This window comes from Pseudophryne corroboree, chromosome 5 (genome assembly GCF_028390025.1).
Source record: "Pseudophryne corroboree isolate aPseCor3 chromosome 5, aPseCor3.hap2, whole genome shotgun sequence".
NCBI lineage: Eukaryota > Metazoa > Chordata > Amphibia > Anura > Myobatrachidae > Pseudophryne > Pseudophryne corroboree.
The window spans coordinates 606,589,123-606,614,587 of NC_086448.1; the positions used below are offsets into that span (position 1 = coordinate 606,589,123).

Sequence of the window (25,465 nt, forward strand, 5' to 3'; positions counted from 1 at the left end):
AAGGACACTGGCAGCTTGTCTCTACTATGCCCAGAACCAGAGATATCAGCCTTCAAGCAGCTGCTTTCTCCTCCAGCTCCACACGCCTAATATGCAGTTTTATATTTTTGTTGGTGGATTGCCCTGGCTCCTGAAGTCTGATCCCCAAGTTCCCAGTATCTCCTGAAAGGTGGGACTCTCTAGTTTTTTTTTATCCCATTAAAGCTAAGAAATCTATTTCCAGGGACTGGAGATATCTGCAGTAAAGCATGCTGCCCTGACCCCCAGAAAATGATGAATATTAAGCCCACTCCACTATCCACCCCTCCCCTGTGTATTAAACACCCCCTACCACCCTGGAAGTCATGTACCAGGGCCCCTCCATTCAGCACAATGCCCCCTTCTACAGTTTAGTGTTCTCCTTCCCGCCCCATTTGTTCAGTAAAGGAGTAATTAGCAGAAATTATTTCTCCAGGTCCTACATGCTAAGCGAAAGATAGAACACCCCTTACCCCCCGCGGAACATCAAAGATGCCGCTGATAACACCCCCAACCCCTACTGCTGATGGGTGGGTAGGGGCCCCAGTGCATTGCTGTGCCCAGGGGCCTACACTGCTGTTAAGACGACTCTAAATTTACTGTGGGTAATTGGATACCCCCCATGGAGTTTTATAATTGTGTGTGTGTGTGTGTGTGTGTGTGTGTGTGTGTGTGTGTGTGTGTGTGTGTTTATGGTGGGAAACTAGAGACTCTGCTAAGCGCATACCTGAAGATGTTTACGGACAACCAACCAATATATCAAAATATAAACTTTAGAGTGTGTGCTTTTCATTTATGTTTGAGCAATTAATTGTAATCTGGTATAATATGTAGTTTTGCTAAAGCATTAGTGGTAATTCCCAAAGTAAAAATATAAACAAAATTGAATTTAATGGAATATGTACTGGAGAATGTTGGAAATCGTTTTTGCTAATCATAGCAGCTGTGACTCTGTACTTCTAGTAACTGTGGAATCTCATTTCCTGCTCTATAAGGTTATGGATCAGGAAACATAGTTAAAAGGTTCCTTCAAGGCCTGTGATCAAGAACCCTTTTTTTTTTTTTTTTACCAAAATGGCCATTATAACATTAACATATAAGTCTGATAAGAACATGAAAATTGCTAAACAAGAAAATAAAGCATACTATAAAGGTATGTATTATGTAGTGTATATTAAGTAGGGACCAGACAAATGCTTGGCATTGGCCAGAATTAAGTGAGACTAGTACTTTGACCTGGCAGACTTCTTCAAGGATTACCAAGACCTTGGTTGGTCAGAGCATGGATAACTAAGGTGGCATTGTATGGGAGGATCCGGTATTTAATCCCGGCTGACGGGATGCCGGCAGCAATTCCCCTCGTCCTGCATCTCGACACAGGTTATATTCCCACTCAGTTGGTGGCGTGGACCCACTAACCGAGTGGGAATTACGGGCAGGTGTCGGTATTCCGGCCACCAGTAAAGTGCCAGCTGTCGAGATTCCCGCGTCGGTCTTCTGGCCGTCGGGATCCCGGTAGCCAGCATTTTGACTGCATCCCGTATGGGAGGGTAAATTAATATGGCAACTAACTAGCAGCCATTGACCTCACCGCATCTCACTGTTACAGTACATAGGGATGCTGTGTGAATGTTAAAAATTAATACAGATATTTAAAATGAACTATTATTATTATTATTATTATTATTAGGAGGAGGATTAATTCTACTGATCTGCTTGTACAATTTTACACACAGCCTAAAGTTATATGAATTTTTTTTCAATGGATGCTTTGAAATTCTTTATATTTCAGTCATTTCAATAATTGTATTAATACAGATATAATACATCAGGAGTATTTTTACTGTACATACTGTACTGTAAAGTTTTAATATTGTAAAATGTACATTGTCCATTGCAGTGCTATCCAAATATTACAGTAAGTCATGGCTTTAAAGACCAGTCACAGACAGGTATTGTGGTATATCTGCAAATTACTTCTAGTCCAGATCTCATTCAAATGTTTCTACAGTACAAATGATCATTTTCTAAAGGTGTTTAGGCAATATATTTGTGAAGGTTACAAGTTTGACAGTTCTTGATATTAATGTTCTAAAATTGTATAATTAAGGTAAGGTGATTAAAAAAATCAAATTGGTTTTTCAGCCTTAAATTAAAGTGTACTTATAGTTCTTAATTCATCATTGATGTTGTGCTTATTATTTGCAAATGATCTATTCATAATTTTATTATGTTCATAAGTGCTTTTTGTGTGCCTGTCTTTTTGTTCAGTCGCATGCAATCATGTCAGATTATGTTTATGTGTTAAACATTTGCTTGCTTTTTGACTTATTGTTGTCTTTGTGACTGTTTGTGCTGCTAGCTGCAACACTGAAGCAACCATGCTGTTCTCAAGGCAGTCCACACTTGATGATTTAGACGGACCAGACACTGTACCAAAAACAAGTGAGCGTGCCCGGCCTAGGCTTCGTAAAATGTACAGCATGGACATGTCCTCTTCATCTGCTGACAGTGGCAGTGTAGCATCAAGGTGCTTTATCCATGCATGCCTCATTCACTCATTGTTCATTCTGTTATTCCTGCATTGTTCTATCATATCAGTACTCGTATTTAGTCTTGTCATCCAGCTGCCTGATATAAAGTTATTTTTCTGACTGCTCACAACACAGTTTACACCTTATTTATTGACCCTCAGGCTAAAGCATTTCTTTCATTTTTAGAATAGTTGCCAAATGTGGGTGCTATATACCTAACTGTTAATAGACTTACTGCTCATAGCAGGACATTAAGGTCTTAGATACAGTACGTGTGACACACCTGGAAATGGTCTGATCAATAAGACTAGTCTTCAATTAAGTCAGCACAGCTTCCGATTGCTAGCTTTGTGCCTACTTCTCCACCTAGTGAATTTCAAGGTACACACCCATTTTTGAAAACACCCACTTACAATAAATCTGCTACTCACTTGGCAGTAATAAAATCACCCTAAGCCCATCCTGCATCCCCTTTGGGATCACCCCTTTATACATTTAAAATGTTATGTTACTCTGCTATAATACTGACCTACAGTACTGTATGTCTTTATTTATGAGAGTGAGACGACTTTGGGATCATTTTTATTACGTGACACTTTTTGTTTCTGAAAGTTTTTATTATATGAGTCACAGTTTACAAGTAACGCTCTTAGGTACGAAATGTGTTCCACTATAAGTTAAAAAAAAACCTATAGAAACAAATCATTTTACGGCAGAACCATTTGGCCCATCTAGTCTGCCCTAAATTTAGATACAAACATGGGTTAATATTTGTCGGGAGCCAATTAGCCTACCAGTATATTTTTGGATTGTGGGATGAAACCGGAGAAATCGGTGGAAACCCAGGGAAGTACGGGGAGTATATACAAACTCCACACAGTTAGGGCCATGGTGAGAATAAAACCCATGACCTCAGTGCTTTGAGGCAGTAATGCTAACCATTATATCATCCATGCAAATAGAGAGAGCACCCCTTTACATAAGTCATCTCCACCGTATTACTCATCCTTTTATCACACTGAAATCATCCAATCCTGCAAATTGAAATCAGTGCAAATTAGGCACAACCGTATACCTACAGTATACTGCACAAAGCAAGAAATGGCCTCAATTTGCCCAACTTCTCCCATTAGCTGGGGCAAAATTTTAGGTCAAGGCAGGTACCGCCATCTAGGCCTGTAATTCCATGTGCTTACCCATAAAAACAATGAAGCAAAATTGAGTGTATAACATCTCAGAAGTGTATTTGCAATGCAGTTTATGGTACAGAAATGACCCTTAAGTCATGTACCCACCAGCAATTTAGCATTTTTAAGTGCTAGTAAAATGCTAGTAGCGCGTGTATTAGCACTGGAACTCACTTTATACTTCATGAAACTATTTACACACAGTAAATGCAAAAATAGAACAAGATGCGTTCTGAGAAAACCGTAAAAATGTAATATTAAATGCTAATAAAAACAGCAGTTGATTTAGTAATATTATAAACAATGGTCCAACCCATTTATAAGCTCTTTATCATATCTTGATCAAATATATTATAAAAAACACATGCAATAAATGCCAGTGGGTACATGGCCTGAGTGTGATAGTGGCCATTAACAAACCTGTTACCAGCTAGTATCTTCCTTGTTTGTAAGTCTAAATGAACTGTACATATTTGCTGCACAATTCAACCTAAAAGCAACGATTATTTGTAAAACATGCCTTTCTGTCAATACTTGTCAACATTCTGACGTGGAGGAAAATCTGAAAAATATAATATTACTGATGGTCAATTTCAAGCAAATGTTAATTGATGTCTAGGAAGTGTAATAGAACTGTGAAAGCCATTGTGACAGTATCATGCTTAAACACATGTTCCACCTATTGCAATGCCACCAGAGGCGGAAATGCAGGATAAGACAACATCTTTTGTAACATTCCTTTTTGCTTCGCATGTTGGGTGGTTCTGACGGTGCTGGCTTGTTTTTATTACAGTGATATTTATCACTTCAAGCACACCGATGGTTAAATGATAGTTTAGCAGACTTTGGGATCATTTTTATTATGTGATCTCCATGATGTCTATAGAGCAGGTAAGCAAACATGCTATAGTATACTTGGGTGTGGTATGGAAGGTAGATAGTAACTAGGTCAACAGTGTCTAGGTCGACCACTATTGGTCGACAGGGATGCTAGGTTGACAGGGTCTCTAGGTCGACATGATCTAGGTTGACAGGTCAAAAGGTCGACATGATTTTTTAATGGGGTTTTTTGTGTCGTTTTCTTCATAGAGTGACCGGGAACCCCAATTAGTGCACCGTGTCCCCTCGCATGGCTCGCTTCGCTCGCCATGCTTCGGTTACCATTCCCAGTCGTAGTCCACGTGGATCGTTAACTATGAAAAGGTGCAAAAAAAGAAGAAAGAAGAAAAACTTGAAAAACTCATGTCGACCTTTTGACCTGTCGACCTAGAAACCCTATTGACCTAGTTACTGTCTACCAATAGTAGTCGACCAAGATAGTGTCAACCTTGTTACTGTCAACCTAGAGACCGGATCCCAGCATACCTATAGCATACCTGGCAGAAGTAGTCCTAAAACATCAATTGTTTTAGTCTAATAATATATACGTGAGTGTTCCAATAGTAACTAACTCACTGACCACGCTGTAACTTAAACAAAGTGGAATTAAGTATACAGTATACAAAAATACTGACATATTTTTGATAGGATAAATAAGTAATTAAAAACATAGATGTATCAGTACAACAACAATGACATCCAGGGCAGCTGCAAAATGGCAGCAAGGGGGTGAGGTAAAGAGTCACTTACATTCCTGGGCACCTAGACATCAATTATCATTTGAGAATAAAAGGAAACACATAAAAAAACCATACAGTATAAAATTGAAATGTGAAACACATCACATAAAAAAAGATAAAAACAACATGATTGTGTGTCTCACAAATCAGTGCAATACTTCTTATAGTGGTCATAGTGGTTATAATGTAGTGGCCCATCCACATATGAATGCACAGAGGATTGGCTTGTGGCAGAACACCTCACACTTCATTTCCCAAGTTGATCTTTCAGCTGTGTACCGATACTTTCTCAGCCAATGCACGTGGCGTTATCCTAACTATTGCTGTGCTATGCCCAAGGGTAAAGATACATGGGTTGCTTTGCTGAATATGGCACTGAGTATGCACTTGTCTACTAACAAACCAATATCTTTGATTAAGAACGTAATGGAAATTTTTCTTATCAAGGGGCAAATTTATTAATTGTCAGGTTTAAGACCTGATAATTATAATTTCATATCACTGCTATTCGCAGCCAAAATAAATTAGGTTTCACTCAACTGTATTAAAAAACATATGCTGGGACATGGACCCTGAATGGAGTCTGTACCTGTGATGTGTTAGAACGTAGAAGCGAAGATAGCGCTAATGCAATCACTTTTCCTTCAGTGTAACTGCACGTGGGTGGTCTACTGATCACACATGCACCAGTGACCATTGCTGGAAAAGGTTTCTGTGGAACCCTCTCACTGTAATATCTGCAAAGTGTAGACCATAAGCCATTGCCATGGGGCAAGCTCTGGAAGCTTTGTATTCCAGAGGCTGGTAAATGGGTGTTTTCCTGCAAATATTATTTGACAAATAGGTCCCTATATAAATTGATAAGTACAACTACAGATGTAGCCATGCTTATTTTACTGCGAAGCAACATGTTGCATCATGGCATGCTGCATGGCTAAAGGAATCAATGGATCGATCACCGGCTCTGAAAAGTCGCAGCCTGGCACGCCATGCAGCAAGCCTTGTTGCAGCATGCTGCATCGCAGTAAAGATAAGCATGGCTACATCTGTACCTTATTATATTGGGAGAAAAATAAAAAGTTCTGAATAATAGGGAAGTGGGAAATAAGGTTTATATTGTATGGTGCTTTGAGCTGATGTTTCCACTTTTGTAGACTTTATGCTTGACACTTTTTTTGTTATAAACAACTCCTAATAATACTTAGAATTATAGAATAAGTTGCGGCCAATTGTACATAGCTGCCAATAACTGCCTTTAAAATCCATTTACACTTACTGAAATTGTACTGATCACTTTTACTTTCCTTTTCAACATGTCTTTCCCTCAAACAGTGAACCAACACAGTGCACCATGGTGTATTCACGGCAGGGGACAACGGAAACCATTGAGGAAGTAGAAGATGAGCAGGAACAAGATGTCAAAAGCCCCACCTCCAGAACCAGTGCAGAGGAAGAAGACTACTGTGCTGACCTGGAGGAATCTAGCTATACACCTGACACAGAAATGCCTTTATATTCTACAGCAGATGGGGACCTTCCACCATCCTACAGCAAAGCTGTTAGCTTTGACCAGCTGTCATTAGCTTCCCATGATGAATCTGCTGATAACAATTTGATGATGTTAACTCCAGATGACAGTCGCACTGATAAACTACATGATTCTATATTGCCGCCTCTTACACATGAGTTGACTGCAAGTGAACTGCTTCTAAACAAGTGAGGGCTTTATTTACAAAGACATGTTATTGATCTTTTTCCCTTAACTTCTTGATTCCCTAGGGTCTGTAAACCGTGCCCTTCTATGTCCGTCCATAGGTCGTATAGCTGTTAGCATCCCAATGAGAAGGTTGCATTGAAAGGGAAGGGAAGTCAGGGCAGCTGCTGATCTGGGATTATGGGCGCACAAAGCATAATACCCGATAAGTGTTAGTATAGGGGTACAAAGGGCGGCAGCATTGGGGCTATTAAGATAGCCCCCGGTGAATCTATTAGCAGCTGTAAAGTACCGCTGCTAATAGGATTTTCTCCACAGACCTCCACCACAACTAGTCTGACAATAAGGTCTGACTTATTAATGTCGCTGCTGACCATAACCTTTTAACAAACCCAAATTAAACACATATAAAGAAACGCTCTCCAGTTTAGTCTTTTGTGGATCAAATCAAGAGCCATTATTCTCAGGTCACGAAGCTATTTGTTTATGCAAAACCATTTATTTACAGTGTCTTTCAGTTTGTACTAAGAGGCATGAGTGTACTAAATGACACCATACTTATGTCTTATCTATTTATAAGAGTTAAATAATCGATAATGTCTCTGTCCAGGCCCAGGTTTGTGTAAAGGCCACATCCATAAAAAACGCCAAAACTAACACTTTGTAATAAATGAGAGAGATGAGAAGCGTTTCTTATGTCAAAATAATGCACATTATAGGGAAACCACATTTCCTATTCAGTGAGTTTTCACTAACGGAGCTTCTGTCATTCTTACTTGTTTTTTCCTCAGGATGTTTCAGGATGAAGAGCTGGAAGAATCTGAAAAATTTTATGTTGGGCAGCCCCGCATGCTGCAACTTATTTATGCACTTTACAATACTTTAGTGGCCAGATCAGAAATGGTGTGCTATTTTGTGATTATTCTCAACCACATGATCTCTGCTTCCATGATAACATTGGTTCTGCCAGTTCTTATATTTCTGTGGGCTATGTTATCTGTGCCACGGCCTAGTAAAAGATTCTGGATGGCTGCCATTGTATATACAGAGGTATGTCGTTTTTTAAAGTTCTCCATCTTATATTTCTAGCATTGTCACAATTATTATCATTATACTTTATTTATATGGTGCCATACATAATACATAACCAAAGCAGTGTAAATGAAAAGTGCAAGATATTTACCATATGAAACATTGCAGAACATGGAATACAAGCTATACAACCACTGTTGCACATGCTGTAATTATACCCACGAAAAGCAGCACTGACTGAACCCAAAGGTTTGTTGTCATTGTTAGCAAAGGGGAAGAGATCTTTGTATAAGAGAGGGAAGGAAAAGCACATGAGGTAAGAGGACCTTCCTGTGAGCTTATATTCTAAAGGGGGGTGTCAGACAGATGAGTGACAGAGAGGAGAGACAGTGAGACAAGGAGTATAGAGCAGGGGGTTAAGATTAGAGCTGGAAGGCTTTAATAAAAAAGTGGGTTTTGAGAGCCCATCTAAAGCTTTTAACAGGGATGGAGAATCTGATAGTGAAAAGGAGAGAGTTCCAGAGGTGGGGAGCAGCACAGGCAAAATCTTGGGCGGGAGGGGGGAGGAATTAATCAGCATGAGAGGTAGTAGTCGTAGTGAAGTGAGCAGGCAGAAATGTGTGTGTGTGGGGGGGGGGGGAGATCAGTTTGGAGATGTAGGGGTGTGGAGATGGCAGGTAGAAGCACAAGTCAGACATAAGACATTACAGTATAACATTGTAAATATCAAGGATTTTAAATAAAAACTAAGATAATTTTTAGTCTAAAATCTGTTCCTAACTTGTATGATTAGTTTTATTATACATAGGCGTATTTATACATTTGCTAAAACCTACAATAATTCTATTGCAAGTTGCAGGACATTTTGTAATGCAATGTTATGCTGAATGCTGAAGCTCAAGGAAACTGTTGTAGATCCCATTTACAGTATGTTTCCAACATGTGTGGATTTATCTGTGTGACTAAGCATGGAAAGTCTACTAATCTACAAAACTGTTTACATCCAGATATTGTTGGAGTGAACAGTTCAGTATTCTGACTACTAAAAATAAATAACTTTCCATAGATAAATTGACCCTAAGACTAGAGTATTATAACCTTTGTTTGAATTATAGGTGCAGTATCTAACTATATACAACATATTGTTCAACTAAGGTTTAGCTGTTTTCTATGCTGTTTTTGGTGTAGGTAACAATCGTTATCAAGTATTTCTTCCAATTTGGATTTTTCCCATGGAACACAAATTTGGATTTTTACAAAGACAAACCTTACCATCCGCCCAATATAATCGGCGTGGAGAAGAAAGAAGGATATGTGCTCTACGACCTGCTTCAACTTCTCGCTTTATTTTTTCATAGATCTATTTTAAAGGTATTATGTTTTACATTTATGTATAATGTGAATGGAAACTTCATCCATTAAATTATTAGCACATTGCATTTATTACACTTGGACATGCCAAAAAAATGAACTGGAAAGAGTTTTACCAGCCCACTCCACCATTAAAGAGAAAATAATTCGATATACTATATATATATATATATATATATATATATGAAAAAAGATACAGTTGCACATTAAAACGATATAGTCTGTAAAATATATATAAGTCCCAATGTATTATTGCTGCAGTCCTCCTCCAGGAGTAAACCTGTACTCCTCAGCACATGTAAAAGAGAAAACAATGGAGGGCGCAATGGTGAGTGTTATCATCAAAAGTGCTTTACTGATAAAGTATTCGCTCACATACATTGAAAGTAAGAGGTAACCAGCGCAGTGTAGACAACTCGTGTAGCCTCCGGATGGCATACACCGATGTGTAACGTTGCTTCAGGAATACCGAAAGGCCGCTCTGGACATCCAGCCGCACGGACAATCAACGGACCTCACACGCCGCTCGTCTGGGCAGTGGATCCACGTCACAGGTCCTGCTGGTCACGCCCAACGCGTTTCGTCACGGGACTTCGTCAGGGGGTGTGGCTAGCACCATTACGGCACACTATTTATATCCAAGCCGCACAATTGATACAATATACATACTTAATTGAAAATACAATCACAGCAGCGTAAATAACATTACAAACAAACTGACACATATTATAGATACATTATCATGATACAAATTAAAACCTAATACTTTGGATTATTGTGAACATCGTGCTGCTACACATACAATATAAAACCATCTCAATAAACCATGATGCACTAATTAATAATTAACGCACCTCCTAAAAACGGTCAGACACTTTTATTTAGACCGTGAATACTAAGCTAATAAGAGAAGGTTAAATCGCCTATTATACAAGTAGTACTTTTTAATACTTTTTAATATCAGGTTCTAACCTAATTATTTATTGTATATTATCTAAGTTGATTAAAAAACCATACTTATTAAATTGAGACGCAATGAGCTAAAAACAATTATTATTGCTAAAAAAATATTTTTTTAATTTATTTATTAGTTAAAATTACAAATTGACCGCAAAAAAAATATATAAAAAAATGCATTTTTATATATATTTTTTGCGGTCAATTTGTAATTTTAACTAATAAATAAATTAAAAAAATATTTTTTGTAATGTTATTTACGCTGCTGTGATTGTATTTTCAATTAAGTATGTATATTGTATCAATTGTGCGGCTTGGATATAAATAGTGTGCCGTAATGGTGATTGTCCGTGCGGCTGGATGTCCAGAGCGGCCTTTCGGTATTCCTGAAGCAACGTTACACATCGGTGTATGCCATCCGGAGGCTACACGAGTTGTCTACACTGCGCTGGTTACCTCTTACTTTCAATGTATGTGAGCGAATACTTTATCAGTAAAGCACTTTTGACGATTACACTCACCATTGCGCCCTCCATTGTTTTCTCTTTCATATATATATATATATATATATATATATATACATATACTGCATATATACATATATATATATATATATATATATATACTGTATATTAATATATGTACATATGTGTAATAGATAAAACACTCCTGGGTGTGCGGTCATGCACTGATATATGCACTCCTTGGTGTACATGCTTATTTCAGAACACAACTGCACACCCAAGAATGGTATGTGTACAGTATCTTATAAAATGGTCCTTGTTGTGAAAAAATAGTTCCATGTGGAGATGATACAGACTAGAGGAAAACATAGTTCAGAATAGGCTGTTTAGTTTGACTTATACAATTAAATATATATTCATTAAAAATAACAGCGCAATAAAATGCTCACTGTTTGCTGATTCTGTAAAGCGCAACGAAATATGCTGCGCTATATAAGAAACTGTTAATAAATAAATAAATAAATAAATAAATTCTGAGGTGGCTGCTCAGGGAAGTCCTGTCCAAATTCTTTGAATACATCATCATTGTACAAATCATGGCCCTCATTCCGAGTCGTTCGCTCGGTATTTTTCATCGCATCACAGTGAAATTCCGCTTAGTGCGCATGCGCAATATTCGCACTGCGACTGCGCCAAGTATCTTTGCTATGAAGATAGTATTTTTACTCACGGCTTTTTCATCGCTCCGGCGATCGTAATGTGATTGACAGGAAATGGGTGTTACTGGGCGGAAACAGGCCGTTTTATGGGCGTGTGGCTGAAAACGCTACCGTTTCCGGAAAAAACGCAGGAGTGGCCGGAGAAACGGGGGAGTGGTTGGGCGAACGCTGGGTGTGTTTGTGACGTCAAACCAGGAACGACAAGCACTGAACTGATCGCACAGGCAGAGTAAGTCTGGAGCTACTCTAAAACTGCTAAGTAGTTTGTGATCGCAATATTGCGAATACATCGGTCGCAATTTTAAGATGCTAAGATACACTCCCAGTAGGCGGCGGCTTAGCGTGTGTAACTCTGCTAAATTCGCCTTGCGACCGATCAACTCGGAATGAGGGCCCATGTGTGATGAGGTCTGATGTGAAATCATTTGAGTTATGTGGTAAATTTAAAATTTGGGGAAATGTTTCTGTCAGAAATATCAGTCATAGGGGGTATACAATTAGTTCCGATCATTTCAGAGCTAATGCATTTGCCCCACTGAGTATTCATAAAAAGGAAAGTAGGACAGAGTATACGGTAATATGTTTAACTAGATAGGTGAAATGCGTTGGCATGTGCTACATTTTCAGACACCATCTAGGAACTCTTTGGAAAGCTCTAATTTGGTGTGTGCTTACTAATCAAGCTTCTAGAGATCATGCAAGTTGTTTTATTGATATATGCATAACTTTAATAAAGCATTTTTTTTTCTAAATATATTAAGCTACAAAACATATGTATTTTTAATGTTATAGTCACATCCTCCGACTGTGATGTTCTGAAATTATTTATCTATGTGAGATGGAAACTGAGATATACAGCTTGACTAAAGAGCACACTCTGAATAATCATGATACTAGGCCACATATTACAGTAATGGGTATTTTTTGTCACTGGCATGGAGCTAAATATATAGTTGAAGGTATTACACTAAATTCTATCATTCTGTTTATGTTCCCTGATGTGGGGTCTTTTTAAAGCTTCAACAATCAAAAAGGAGGATGCCAAGAAAAACATACAGATGTGCTTATCTTTATTCAGTATTTAATCAAATGTGTGTGTGCAGGGTTGGACTGGTCCACAGGGGTACAGGGGAAATCCCTTATAGGCCCCACTGCCTGGGGCCCCCACCTTTGTCTAGGAATCAGGTTCCGGACTGTGCACTTGAATTATACATTATACATATGATACCTTATACTGCACAGGACTGTGGTGTATTCTGTACAGTGCATTGGTGTTATTTATCTGGTACATTATCATGCATGACCTATAAGTATTTCCTACATTGTATATATTTATCAAGGGGCCCAGACCATGCACTCTCTGATGGTCATCCAATCCTCTGTGGCATCTGGCCACACCCCCTTTGGAGACTGGCCACACAGGCTCTTATCACTGTATTCCCCTGGTGGGCCCTTCATGCCCCAGTCCGACACTGTCTGTGTGTTTTGAATACTACATACTGTAAAATGTCATTGATTTCAATATCTTCCATTTTCATGAGGTATGAATGAGGATTCATAAAATACTACTGCCACCCATAACAGTGTTGACATTATAACAATCAACATTATGAATGTAAATGTTGTAAATGTCAGCATTGTGACTACAACCCAATCCAACCAACCTGAACAACCTGGGGCAGATATGTATGGGGGTTAAAAACTTACACAAGCAAAACAATTATTTTCTTTTCTTTTACAAATCTGCAGACAAATAATTATGAGATTAAAAATTTACTTTAAGAGCTACTAGTTCTCAATAAAAATGCTGTCTACAATGATCTGAGTAAGTGTAATTTTGCAACTCCTAGCTGGATTTACCCTTGATTCTAAGTTGCTATAAACATGCATTGTACGTGTTTGGGTGCCAAATTTCTTCTTTTTTTTTTCAAAAAAAATCTTTTTAAATTCACTATTTTTCTTCATTTCTTGGTCAGACTTGTTTTGCTTTAATAAGAGTTCTTCTGCTTTAATAGTGTCATGGTCTCTGGGATGAGGATGACGTGACTGAGAATGCCACCCACAAAGACGACACAGATGATGAATTTTCAGAAGCATCAGGAAGAAAAGATTCTGTTGGTTCATTAAAATCAGTTAATCTTGCAGCATCTGCAGAATCCATCCATGTTCACTTCCCAGAGGAGAAGACTGCAATCAGAAGAAAAAGTTCTAGCAGTGGTTCCCAAATCTCTCGAAGGTCCAGTTACTCTTCGCACAGATCAAAGAGAGGTATTTGTCCTTAAATACAGTGTAGCATACTATTTAATTTGTTTATTTCTTACCTTTTTTTAATTTAAGAAATATAAGCAAGTCATAAAACATGAGCGGATACACTAGTAAACAGGGGAGTCCCATGCAGGCAGCACTAAGCATATAATTGTGTGATATTAGACATCATATAAACATCCATGCAACTAAAAACAACTTCTAATGAATAGAAATAGTCTCCACTAACAAAGGGCTGAGTGATTAGGCCTATTGTATGGGCATTTATAGTCAGTGTCTAGTAGGAAACAAATGGAAAAGTAAACCTAAATTATGCCAATAGAGATGTGGAAGTGAAGAGAAAACAAAGGTGCACAGGTAGTTTACGAAAATTAAGAGACATTGGAGCCATAGACAGTTATATACCTATACAGAGTGAAAAAGCCTATATAGTAAAAGGGTAACGCTGCTCCTCACTTCTCTAGGGGCATTTCAAGTGCTTTGCGTACCAGCAGTCACTAGATGGCACCCGATGGAGCAGTTCAAGTGTTGCTCCTTTCGGGCGCGCACAGCCACCGCCACTGACATTACTGTTATGTTCATAGGTGTGCGCAGCTAATTTTATCAGGGGGGAGAGCACTGCTGGAGGGGCGTGTCTAGCAATGCCCAAGGACATGTCTACCACTATTTTACATTCTCTCAGTAAAATCACATTGCTTAATCTAATTTCTCCCTAGTTCGTTCCTAATAATAAAGTAGATATAATACACTCCAGAGAAATAAAATGAAATGTAATGGTGCAACCACTGGCCAGAACTGACTGTCCGCTACCACATAACCCTGAGTCCTAGCTTTTGCTGCACCGTATCGCTTCTTGGCAGAACTAGAGAGGGGTAGGCCTAACTGCACATGCATTCCTCTCCTCCCCACACACACCCCACCCCTTGCACCCCACATCACCTACATCCTGATTTTGAGTGGGCCACTCTGAAAAGTACGGGAGATCTAGGGGGCCGAACATTTGAGCTTAAATACAACACAAGTAAAAGTTTAAAATTTACATATGTGCCATCAGAGCCACATTTGCCTCTTTCTACACCATCAGACTCCTCCTCTACAGGGCACCAGCATTTGTGACACATGTCCCCATGCTCACCAGCTACTGACAGTAGTGCCCCTTATTCACATTATGCCATACAGCATGAGCCGAAATTCACATTATGCCAAACAGTATGAGCCAAAATTCACATTATGCCACACAGCATGAGCCGAAATTCACATTATGCCACACAGTATGAGACGAAATTCACATTATGCCACACAGTATGAGCCAAATCCACATTATGCTACACAGTATGAGCCGAAATTCTCAATACAGTACCTATAGAAGTGCCAGATACATGTAATGCTCCCAGCAGTGCCAGATAGACAAAATGCCCTCAGCAATGCCAGATACACGTAATGTTCCCATCAGTGACAGATAAACGTCATACCCCAGCATTGCCAGCAGTGCCAGATAAATGTAATACCCCCAGCATTGCCATATACACATAATACCCCCAGCATTAGCAGATACACATAATACCCCAGTAGTTCAAGATACACATAACACCCGCAGCAGTGCCAGATACATGTAATTAGTGCTATTTTTGTAGGACCCAGGGGTCATGGGAATTATAGATAAAACATAGTTGGCACATACATAAGCAACCTTTAAAACGTAAAAGAACCTAGAAAATCAATAACTGCAATAGTTATCTAGACATAATGACTTACAACTTCTATGGGGTATAGCAAGAGTACTATTTAAAGAATTGGGGCACAGGGAGCATAACACTAATGGATAACTGATGGTTCATAATTATGACAGCCTTGAAAAGTGATAAAGTGGAGAGTGATAAACTACCAACCAACCAGCTCCTGTAATTTTTCAAACATGGCCTGTGACATGACAGTTAAGAGCTGATTGGCTGGCACTTTATCACTCTCCACTTTATCACTTTTTAAGGATTAGTACATTAAACAATGTGGACATTTCTGACCAATTGGAACGACACATAGTTTAAAAACGGTCCGTATCTGGGCATGTCAACGACGCAATCTCTTGAACATGCAGAAGGATCTGAGGAGGTGGCGAACTATGCCATGCAGAATGGCCCTGCCCACCTCCCACCTGCCGTCGCTCGTCATTGCCAGCATTGGCATGTGTGTGTGTACATGCGATGCCGGAACCCCACCAGGTCCCCTCACTCGTGATGTGTCCCTGGAGGACACATCACTCCGTGTGGGGCACCCTTACACTGTAAGTATTTCGATGCAGCATAGAAATGTCTTTCAAATATTTGGATTATTTACGTTTATGGACAATCCTGCAAAATTAACTAATCCCTTCAAATTATTTATTTGTTGATTTATGTTCAGTATTGCTTACAACTTTGTATTCATTTTTCTATTAAAATTATAATTTTTATATATACAATAATTGATAATGGTTTCATAAATTTATAATAGCTATGTTATGTAAATTTGTTGGCAGTACGGGAATTCAATTAGATGCTGTAATTTACCTTGTGTGAAAAAGGATGGTAGCCTCGGGCTACTTAGTTCAATTAGAGCCCGCTTTTCTCACTCACTAAATTGCCCTGTTATCAGGCGTTAACTAATAGAATCCGGGATAAATTACAGGACCTATGGGTTAACACGGTTGCGGCACCCAAAAACAGGCTAAAAAAAAATCCCTGTTAACTCCGGGCTGCCTTTTGGGCTAATTGAATAACCCTGTTGCTTCAATTAGCCTGAGGTAAATTACTGCAGCTAATTATATTCCCAACTCGGATATTGTAGTCTAAAACAGACACATGTTTCACGCTATTTACAGAGGGCAAATTACAGAGCTAGACTACAGCTCCCAGCAGCTCCCGTGGTACTAAGCGACGCACATCTAAGATGTAATAGCAGCTATGCTATACTAGAAGCCTGGTTGTCATGGTGTAATTGGTGATGAGCTATAATCATACAGTACATTAAAACAAGAGGTGAAAATCTGATTTTTGGTGTTAAAATGCACAAGCGAGACAAGTGCAGCCGGGCACCTCCAGGATTAGATGCCCTGAAGCTTAAACTTCATTAGTTTCAATGCAGGTCTGCCGCTGGATATGAGAAAAAATAACCAGTGTTTTCCTGTCTGTATAACATGCAAAGGGTTCCACTGAACTTCCATACATTAAAGTGATTTTGCACCATAAATAAAACAAAAATGATATGTAGAAAAATTAGAATAAACTCTTTGAATAGAAAAGTAATACCATTTCTATTTTGATTATATTAAAGGTAGCACCAGCACTCGGAACAGCAGCCAGAAAGGTAGCAGCATACTAAGTATAAAGCAAAAATCTAGAAAGGAACTGCTCATGGAAAAACTTAGAGAGCAACTCATCAAAGCAAAAGCTTTTACCATTAAAACGTAAGTAGCTTGATATGACATTATATTTTCTTGTTAACTTTATGGTAAAATGTACAAATGTACATGTTTTCATTTACAGAAATATAGTCCATGTTCTCCAATCTTTGCCATGTTAGCTGTTGTGTAGGAGTAAGTAAACTTACTATTCAACATTAAAAAAATTCAGAAATGTAATGTAATATTGATCTGGTATAACTAAAGGGATTGTTCTTAATGAAATCTGACCAGCATACATTCTATCCCATATGTTTTTAAAGTCCTGCTAAGGAAGCACAAGTTTCTCTATCTTGAAAATTAGATACTTGACATCCGATAATGTGGTCTCCTAAGCTGACATTGTCATTAATATTCATACGATAAGTGATGTTAAACTATCATCTTTATATCTTTATTTAATATAGGCTTAAAGATGTGCTTATTTTAATTTTATTTTTATATTTGCTAATTGTTGGAATAGACTGTTACTCTACATTTTAATAGAGCGGCTATGAGAACAATTTAGACTATATATATTTAGTACTGTATATGTTGCTCTATAAACAATGGATTCTTGGGTGCAACAGGGTGCATAGCTTTACGAATTGATGTTTTTTTTATTTATTTTATTCTTTTCCCAGATTCCTCCAGATATACTTGCCAATCAAACAGTTTTTTTACAATCTTATACATCCAGACTACAGTGCTGTGACAGATGTTTATGTGCTAATGTTTCTGGCAGATACTGTAGACTTCATCGTAATCATATTTGGCTTCTGGGCATTTGGGGTAAGTTGTTACACTAAGGAATTTGGCAAGTTTGTTTTACTACCGCAAGTGAAATCAGTAGTTGTTGCAAGTATAAGTGTAGGTAGAAAAATAGTACTGAATAATGAAAAGAACAATTACTTGTAGTGTAGAGAGCATTGGATAAGAAAAATATTGTTCTGTATCTTCTGCTGCAAAAACATTCAAAACTACAGTATAAGCTCTTGAAAATAGACCCAATTTGACATCTCATGTTTGATATAAGAGAGGGAATGTTTGTGGCAGCACAGACGAAAGCAGCGATGGACTGGGCCTTCGTTTCGGCCCGGGCATTTGTGAACGCGGAGGCGCGTTGTCACGATGTAAGGGGGCGTGCCATGAGTCAAGGGGGCGTGGACTCGTGGCACGCCCCCATTTCTAGGGTGCCGCTTGCTGGGTGCGGGGGCGCACAGCGAGTCCGGGGGGCATGGACCAGAGAGCCAGAGGCTGCACTGCACGCGGCCTTCCCGACTTTCTGTGGGACCAGACCGACCACCTGCCCATCGGCCCTTCTGGCATGTGCCAGAAGTGCCAGATGGCCAATCCGGCCCTGGACGAGAGTATTCATTGGAAATGTACTTAGTTTCTTGAATGACATTCCACAGAATGAGAACAATGCAAGTAATTTGAGTGTGTTCTATGTAGCAAAGGTTGAGTTTCCCATATCTGAAATGCTTGGGACCAGAAGTATTTTGTATTCCTTATTTTTCCATATTTTGGAATATTGGCATACCATAATGAGATACCTTAGGGGTGGAACCCAAGTCTAAACACAGGATGTATTAATGTTTCATATACACCTTTTATACACACAGGCTGAAGATCATTCTATACAATATTTTTAATAATTGTGTGCATGAAACAAAATTTGTGTACATTGAACCATCAGAAAGCAAAGGTGTCACTATCTCAGTCGAACTAAAAAAAATTGGATTTCGAAATATTTTGGATATTGGATTTTCAGATATGGTAGACTCAACCTGTATTGGTTGTCTTGTTATTAGTAAGAGCAATCTGTCAGTTTATGGAACATGGGGAACCAAAGTTGTATACAATGATAGTGAGAAACTGCTCCGAATGTGAAAACTGATCAAAGAGGAAGAAGCACTGTATACTGTACATATATCATCTATATTTACTTTCTCAGAAACACTCGGCTGCAGCAGATATCACTTCCTCTCTGTCAGAAGACCAAGTGCCAGAGGCTTTCTTGGTGATGGTGTTGATACAGTTTGGTACCATGGTTGTTGACCGTGCACTCTATCTCAGGAAAACGGTCATGGGGAAAGTCATTTTTCAAGTTATCCTGGTGTTTGGAATACATTTTTGGATGTTTTTCATATTACCTGGAGTGACAGAGAGGTACTTAAATATACATTTTGCATGCTGAATTTTAACTAAATTAAAATTTTGTCTGTTGAACTATTTGTGTTAGAAATATTTACAAATGATTCCATTCCACAATTATTGATTAAATATTCATTGTTGTTGTTGTACAGGAAATTTAGTCAGAACACTGTTGCCCAGATGTGGTATTTTGTGAAGTGCATCTATTTTGGACTATCAGCTTATCAGATTCGTTGCGGTTATCCAACAAGAGTGCTTGGTAACTTCCTCACCAAGAGCTACAATTATGTCAACCTGTTCTTATTTCAAGGGTAAGTAACACAAATTATTCACAGCACAAACTACACCTAGAATAAAGTGAGAGTAAAGGAAAAAAAAACTATGTTAAATGGGTATGCTTATTAGAGCCTGAAAGCATTATATATATATATATATATATATATATATATATATATGTGTGTGTGTTTATATATCCAAACCTAGCCATGATAACTGACTTAGGCCATGGTATGCTAATAAAACCTAGCTGCATCATAGAGTGCCTGATTCTGATTTGAAAGTACAGCGAAGAAAGCATGCAGCTGTGCACCTGGGTGAAATCAGGTTGCACTATAGTTGGGGCAGATGTAACATGTGCAGAGAGATTTAGATTTGGGTGGGGTGTGTCCAAATTGAAATCTAAATTGCACTGTAAAAATAAGGCTGTCTAACATTTGTGGGCTACATGCAAAAGCAGCCAGTGTTTACCCCACACAGAAGTTACGTATTTGCTTTTTTGCTTGACTTCCTAATCAGAATCAGGCCCAGAGTGTAAAAACAGGCTTTGTATTGTTTCATGGTCACATCTTCAGTGCATTCCAGTGACACTTAAAAGTAACGGAAAAAATAGATATTAAAATTAACAAACAATCAAAAGTGTAAAATATCTGTAGTCTTTACAGAAGGTCTCCACATTATAAATAACATTCTCAGCAGGGATTTGAGTACAGCTACTAAAGCTGTCACTTGATCTAATGACGTCTGATCTCTCTCCTCAGTTTTCGCCTGGTGCCATTTTTAACTGAGCTGCGAGCCGTCATGGATTGGGTATGGACTGACACCACACTCAGTCTTTCCAGCTGGATTTGTGTGGAGGATATCTATGCTCATATATTTATACTAAAATGCTGGCGAGAGTCAGAAAAGGTAAAGAATGTACAGTTATTATCTTGAAATATGTGAGAAGTATTGCAACCCAGAAGAAAGCTTTCACGTCCTTTCCTTTTGTTTACTGTACTTGCGATGCAGCTTTATTTACTGTCAAAACCAACAAAATAAAACTAGAGGCGGCACTTACCCAGCTTAATTGCAAGACTTCATCTATTCCATTTGCTGGCTTGGAAGAGATGTTTAGAGGGCTGCCAAATAAGTATTCTTTCTCCCTAAAATATTTTTGTTATTAGTGTAGCACGTGCCAATATACTATACACTCTGATGGAAATTTGCAGAGTGTAATTTTCATAAAGTAGTTAAATTGTGAGTTGCAGTTTATCTTAGGTATGTTATTTTTTTATATTTTTTCATTTAATGTTCTCCCAACTGTCAAGTACAATAAACAGTAATTAAGAAATACATAATATTTCATATGTCACCTCACTGAGCCCAAACATTATGTACAGTAGTATGATTACAGAATAAAAATATTAGTAAGCAGCATCAAAAAAACTGCATATGATTAATCTATATTTAAAATTAATATGCATTCAAGGAGTAGCTTTTATCAATATTGTAGCATACTGTACATGTGACGACACAGTTATTTTAAAAATAGACTCCTATTTCCACATATATACTTGTCTAAATTGTTGTAATAGTACAGTATGTACAAACAAACCCAGTTATACCCCTTTTACACCGCACAAATAACCCGGTATTAACCCGGTATATTGCCTGGTCGATGTGGGTCACTGTGCAGTGTGAAAGGGGTCACTAACGAATTCCTGGGTCGTCTGACCTGTAATTAAACCCGGGAATAAAGCAGGGTTATTCCCAGATTATTACCGGGTCAGGTGCAGTGTGAACTGGTTGCCGGGTCGATGCAACCCAGAACCCGTTCACAGTATAGGCAGAGGCGGTGTGGAGATGATCTCATCTCCCAGCGCCACCTCCGCACCTGCCACCGGTGCCGGCACCGCCCCCCACCTGCAATGGCAACCGGACCTGGCATATTGCCGGGTCTGAAAGCCAACGTGAAAGGGTCCAATGCCGGGTCACACCCGTGAAGGATCCGTTTCCAATTCCCGGGTGCTACCCGGCATTGCGTCATGAAAGCTGCATTAATGTCTAATGCCTATATCTAATTGTCACTCTTTAGTGCAGTGATGGGGAACCCCTGGCATTCCAGCTGTTGTTGAACTACACATACCAGCATGCCCTGCTACAGTTTTGCTCCTTGGCTATGCTAAAACTGTTGCAGGGCATGCTGGGATGTGTAGTTCAGCAACAGCTGGAGTGCCAAAGGTTCCCCTTCACTGCTGTAGTGCATACCTGCCTACTTTTGAAAAAGCATTTCAGGGAGATTGTGAAAGTAACACCTATCAGCGCGGATGTGTACTGCTATATCTGAGAGGTGTGTAATAGAAATGACTTATATCCAAATGTAAATGAGCCTAAAAGCAGTTAGTAAGATCTACTTGTTGATGAAAAGACACTGATATTTTTCAGGGCTTGCTCATGGAGAGAGTTGGCAAGTATGCTGTAGTGTTTTGATAACGCTGATTAAACAAGCCACACCAGCAACCTGATCACCTTTAGCAGCATGGAACAGGAAGCTAGCTTGGTGTTAGGGTGTTCCTACATATTTTTTTGCTGAACACCCCAAAGATCCCCAAATTTCCCAGATACAATACAATATATAAGTAAAGACTTATATACTCATCAACTGCTGATTTCTAACTTATATAAAAATCTTTTTTAATAACCATCTATATAATATAAATACAAACCAGAATTCAATATTACAGTTGATTGAGCAGAAATGCCTTTTTGTTCTGTTTTAGATTGTTTTTTATTTACTTTCTGTAGCCCTAGCAGCATCATACCATTATATTACATGAGTTTGTCTCTTGTGTAATATGGCTATGATTTATTTACCTTTATTCTTGGTACTTAGTATATATTTTCTGTGTGTCTTTGTTTACATCAGAGATATCCTCAGCCCCGGGGTCAGAAGAAAAAGAAAGTGGTGAAGTATGGAATGGGTGGCATGATTGTGGTTCTTCTGATCTGCATTGTCTGGTTCCCTCTGCTTTTCATGTCCTTGATAAAATCAGTTGCTGGTGTCACAAACAAACCCCTGGACGTGTCCATTACAATAACTCTTGGAGGTTACCAGGTAAGCCAAATCAGTAATATTAATTTGTTGTATAGTCATTTGTGCAATCCATTCGCCATGGTGGCCATAAAGTAAAGGAGTGATGACAGGCTCACCTCATAAAGGGGTCTATTCAGGAAGCAGTGAAAAGACTGGAGAAGTGAGCCAGTGGAGAAGATGCCCATGGCAACCAATCAGTGTTGAGGTAACATTTATAATGTGCATTCTATAAACTTATTAGTAGCAGCTGATTGGTTGCCATGGGCGACTTCTCCACTGGCTCCCATCTTCCCACACTTCACTGCTTTATGAATAGACCCCAAAGTCTTGTTTCAGTTAGTGAGACATGCTCTGTGCCTGTGTTGCTGCATGGTCAGCGAGCTGAGGAATTCACAACATATTGCGTGAAGGAAGTTTCACTCTTGAGCTTTGAGGTTCCATTGCACCATAGTTGAGAATTAAAGACTAAAGAATCAATGTCAGCTGTCAGCCAAACTTGAAATGATCAAAACGTTAAAATAGCACCTTTAATAATTGCAGTATTATTGACATTACTGGTGCCAAATATGTCATTCTCCGATCATACCATGCCAGCCATACATTCCTATGATGCTGTCCTTGAAAACTGTAGTTTATTTTGGCTCTGATTTCTCATGTCATGTCACTGCTCTCTCTCCTCCAAGGCACACAGTATGAAAATGTTTGGCACAAATTAACCAATATTTTTAAAACCTGAGAAACACATCCATTGAAATAAAGGCAATGCCAATGTCCATTTACTTTAACAAGTGCAACGAGCTAAAGGGTCAACCGTGTGGTACAAACATGTCCAACCAGGAGCAGCACAAACTATGCATCTCTGCAAATACAGTATGAGGGCTATTTAGTGTAACCAGAAGTCAGGCATATCTGTACTGGTGGCTAAAAGGATGGCAATGGATTGTTTGCCCTTAACCTAAGCATGTTGTGGATGTGTAGATGGAATTGAGGCCTATTTAGAAATAAACGTAAAGATGCTGTGAATTCAGGAAGTTATCTTGCACCCAGTATAGAGCTGGTGATAATGCATTCTGACAGTGATGACAGCTTCTCTCACAAGCGGATGTGTAGTGACAGCCCAGTCACATACTGCAGATGCAGACAATTTGTGAGTACAGGTGGAAATCTGCAACTACAGTATGTTAAAGTGAAAGCCTAGGAGCATCTGAGTAGACGGGCAGTGTAAGTACATACTGTACTGGAATGCAAAGAGGCACAAATAAAATAAGCATACAAGCAGACACAACAATGCCAAACAAGGGGGGTCATTCCGAGTTGTTCGCTCGCAAGCTGCTTTTAGCAGCTTTGCACACGCTAAGCCGCCGCCTACTGGGAGTGAATCTTAGCTTATCAAAATTGCGAACGAAAGATTAGCAAAATTGCAAATAGACACTTCTTAGCAGTTTCTGAGTAGCTCCAGACTTACTCGGCATCTGCGATCAGTTCAGTCAGTTTCGTTCCTGGTTTGACGTCACAAACACACCCAGCGTTCGCCCAGGCACTCCCCCGTTTCTCCAGCCACTCCCGCGTTTTTCCCAGAAACGGTAGCGTTTTTTCACACACTCCAATAAAACGGCCAGTTTCCCCCCAGAAACACCCACTTCCTGTCAATCACATTACGATCACCAGAACGAAGAAAAAACCTCGTAATGCCGTGAGTAAAATACCTAACTGCATAGCAAATTTACTTGGCGCAGTCGCACTGCGGACATTGCGCATGCGCATTAGCGACTAATCGCTCCGTTGCGAGAAAAAAATAACGAGCGAACAACTCGGAATGACCCCCAAGGTACATACATTAATTTAAAATACCCTCAGTGGTTTTACATCAATAAAGCAAAAAAAAAAAAAAAACCTTGCAGTAATTGGACATTGTAGTTTTGTGACATTGATTGTAGGTCACTATGTTGTATTCAAAATCATAAAATGCATTTTAAACTTATTGTATATGTGGAGCATGAATATGTACTGTATATGTTTCTGTATGCTTACTGTTGACAAGATGATTGGCATCTAAGGACAATGTTTGCATTGCAGCCTATTTTTACTATGAGCGCACAACAGAACCAGCTTAAAGATATGGATGGATCCTTGCACAAGTATTTTATGAAGATTAACAATAAAGACACTGTAAGTAAATGTCAATATTATATTTCATATATATCATGTATAATGAAGTACTCGGAATCTGCAGTAACTAATAATAATAAAAACAAACATCACTTAATCGCTACAAGACTAAAACATTTTGGGGGGAATATAATGGCCTCCTGTTTTGAAAAATGGTGCAAATCTGTTGTATTCCCATCAAGTTGCAAATTATCCGTTGTAATAGAATGTGAATGGACGCAAAGTTGCGGCCACCTGAATGAATCTCGTCTTGTACAAAGTCTCCATTCTGATATTTATGGTGGCAAAAATACAAGTCACCATATGCAATAGTCAACGTGCCATAAATTAGCCAGAAAAAGTCACCAAACAAAAAAAAGGTTCCCCTGGCCGTAGTGATAGCTAATAGCATCAGAGTTCACACTTATGCACTATAACACACATTTTACACAACAATGACTAGCACTTGGGTTCACACTTGGGGGGTAATTCCGAGTTGATCGCAGCAGCAAA

The 25,465-nt window shown here is 38.9% G+C and overlaps 1 protein-coding gene across 6 annotated transcripts in view; it reads left to right on the top strand.

Annotated features, from left to right (window-relative positions):
- PIEZO2 (piezo type mechanosensitive ion channel component 2) overlaps positions 1 to 25,465 on the top strand; it is a 648,659-nt gene that overhangs the window by 595,040 nt on the left and 28,154 nt on the right. For 4 of the 6 annotated variants that reach the window (XM_063923449.1, XM_063923452.1, XM_063923451.1 and 1 more), the window contains 12 exons: positions 2,381 to 2,548; positions 6,691 to 7,074; positions 7,864 to 8,122; positions 9,293 to 9,475; positions 13,631 to 13,883; positions 17,190 to 17,322; positions 17,940 to 18,087; positions 19,253 to 19,467; positions 19,605 to 19,763; positions 20,490 to 20,637; positions 22,637 to 22,825; positions 24,881 to 24,973. In XM_063923449.1, the coding sequence (XP_063779519.1) occupies positions 2,381 to 2,548; positions 6,691 to 7,074; positions 7,864 to 8,122; positions 9,293 to 9,475; positions 13,631 to 13,883; positions 17,190 to 17,322; positions 17,940 to 18,087; positions 19,253 to 19,467; positions 19,605 to 19,763; positions 20,490 to 20,637; positions 22,637 to 22,825; positions 24,881 to 24,973 (2,332 nt within the window). The remainder of the gene's footprint in view (positions 1 to 2,380; positions 2,549 to 6,690; positions 7,075 to 7,863; positions 8,123 to 9,292; positions 9,476 to 13,630; positions 13,884 to 17,189; positions 17,323 to 17,939; positions 18,088 to 19,252; positions 19,468 to 19,604; positions 19,764 to 20,489; positions 20,638 to 22,636; positions 22,826 to 24,880; positions 24,974 to 25,465) is intronic. The other 2 variants (XM_063923453.1, XM_063923454.1) reach the window with 1 other exon arrangement.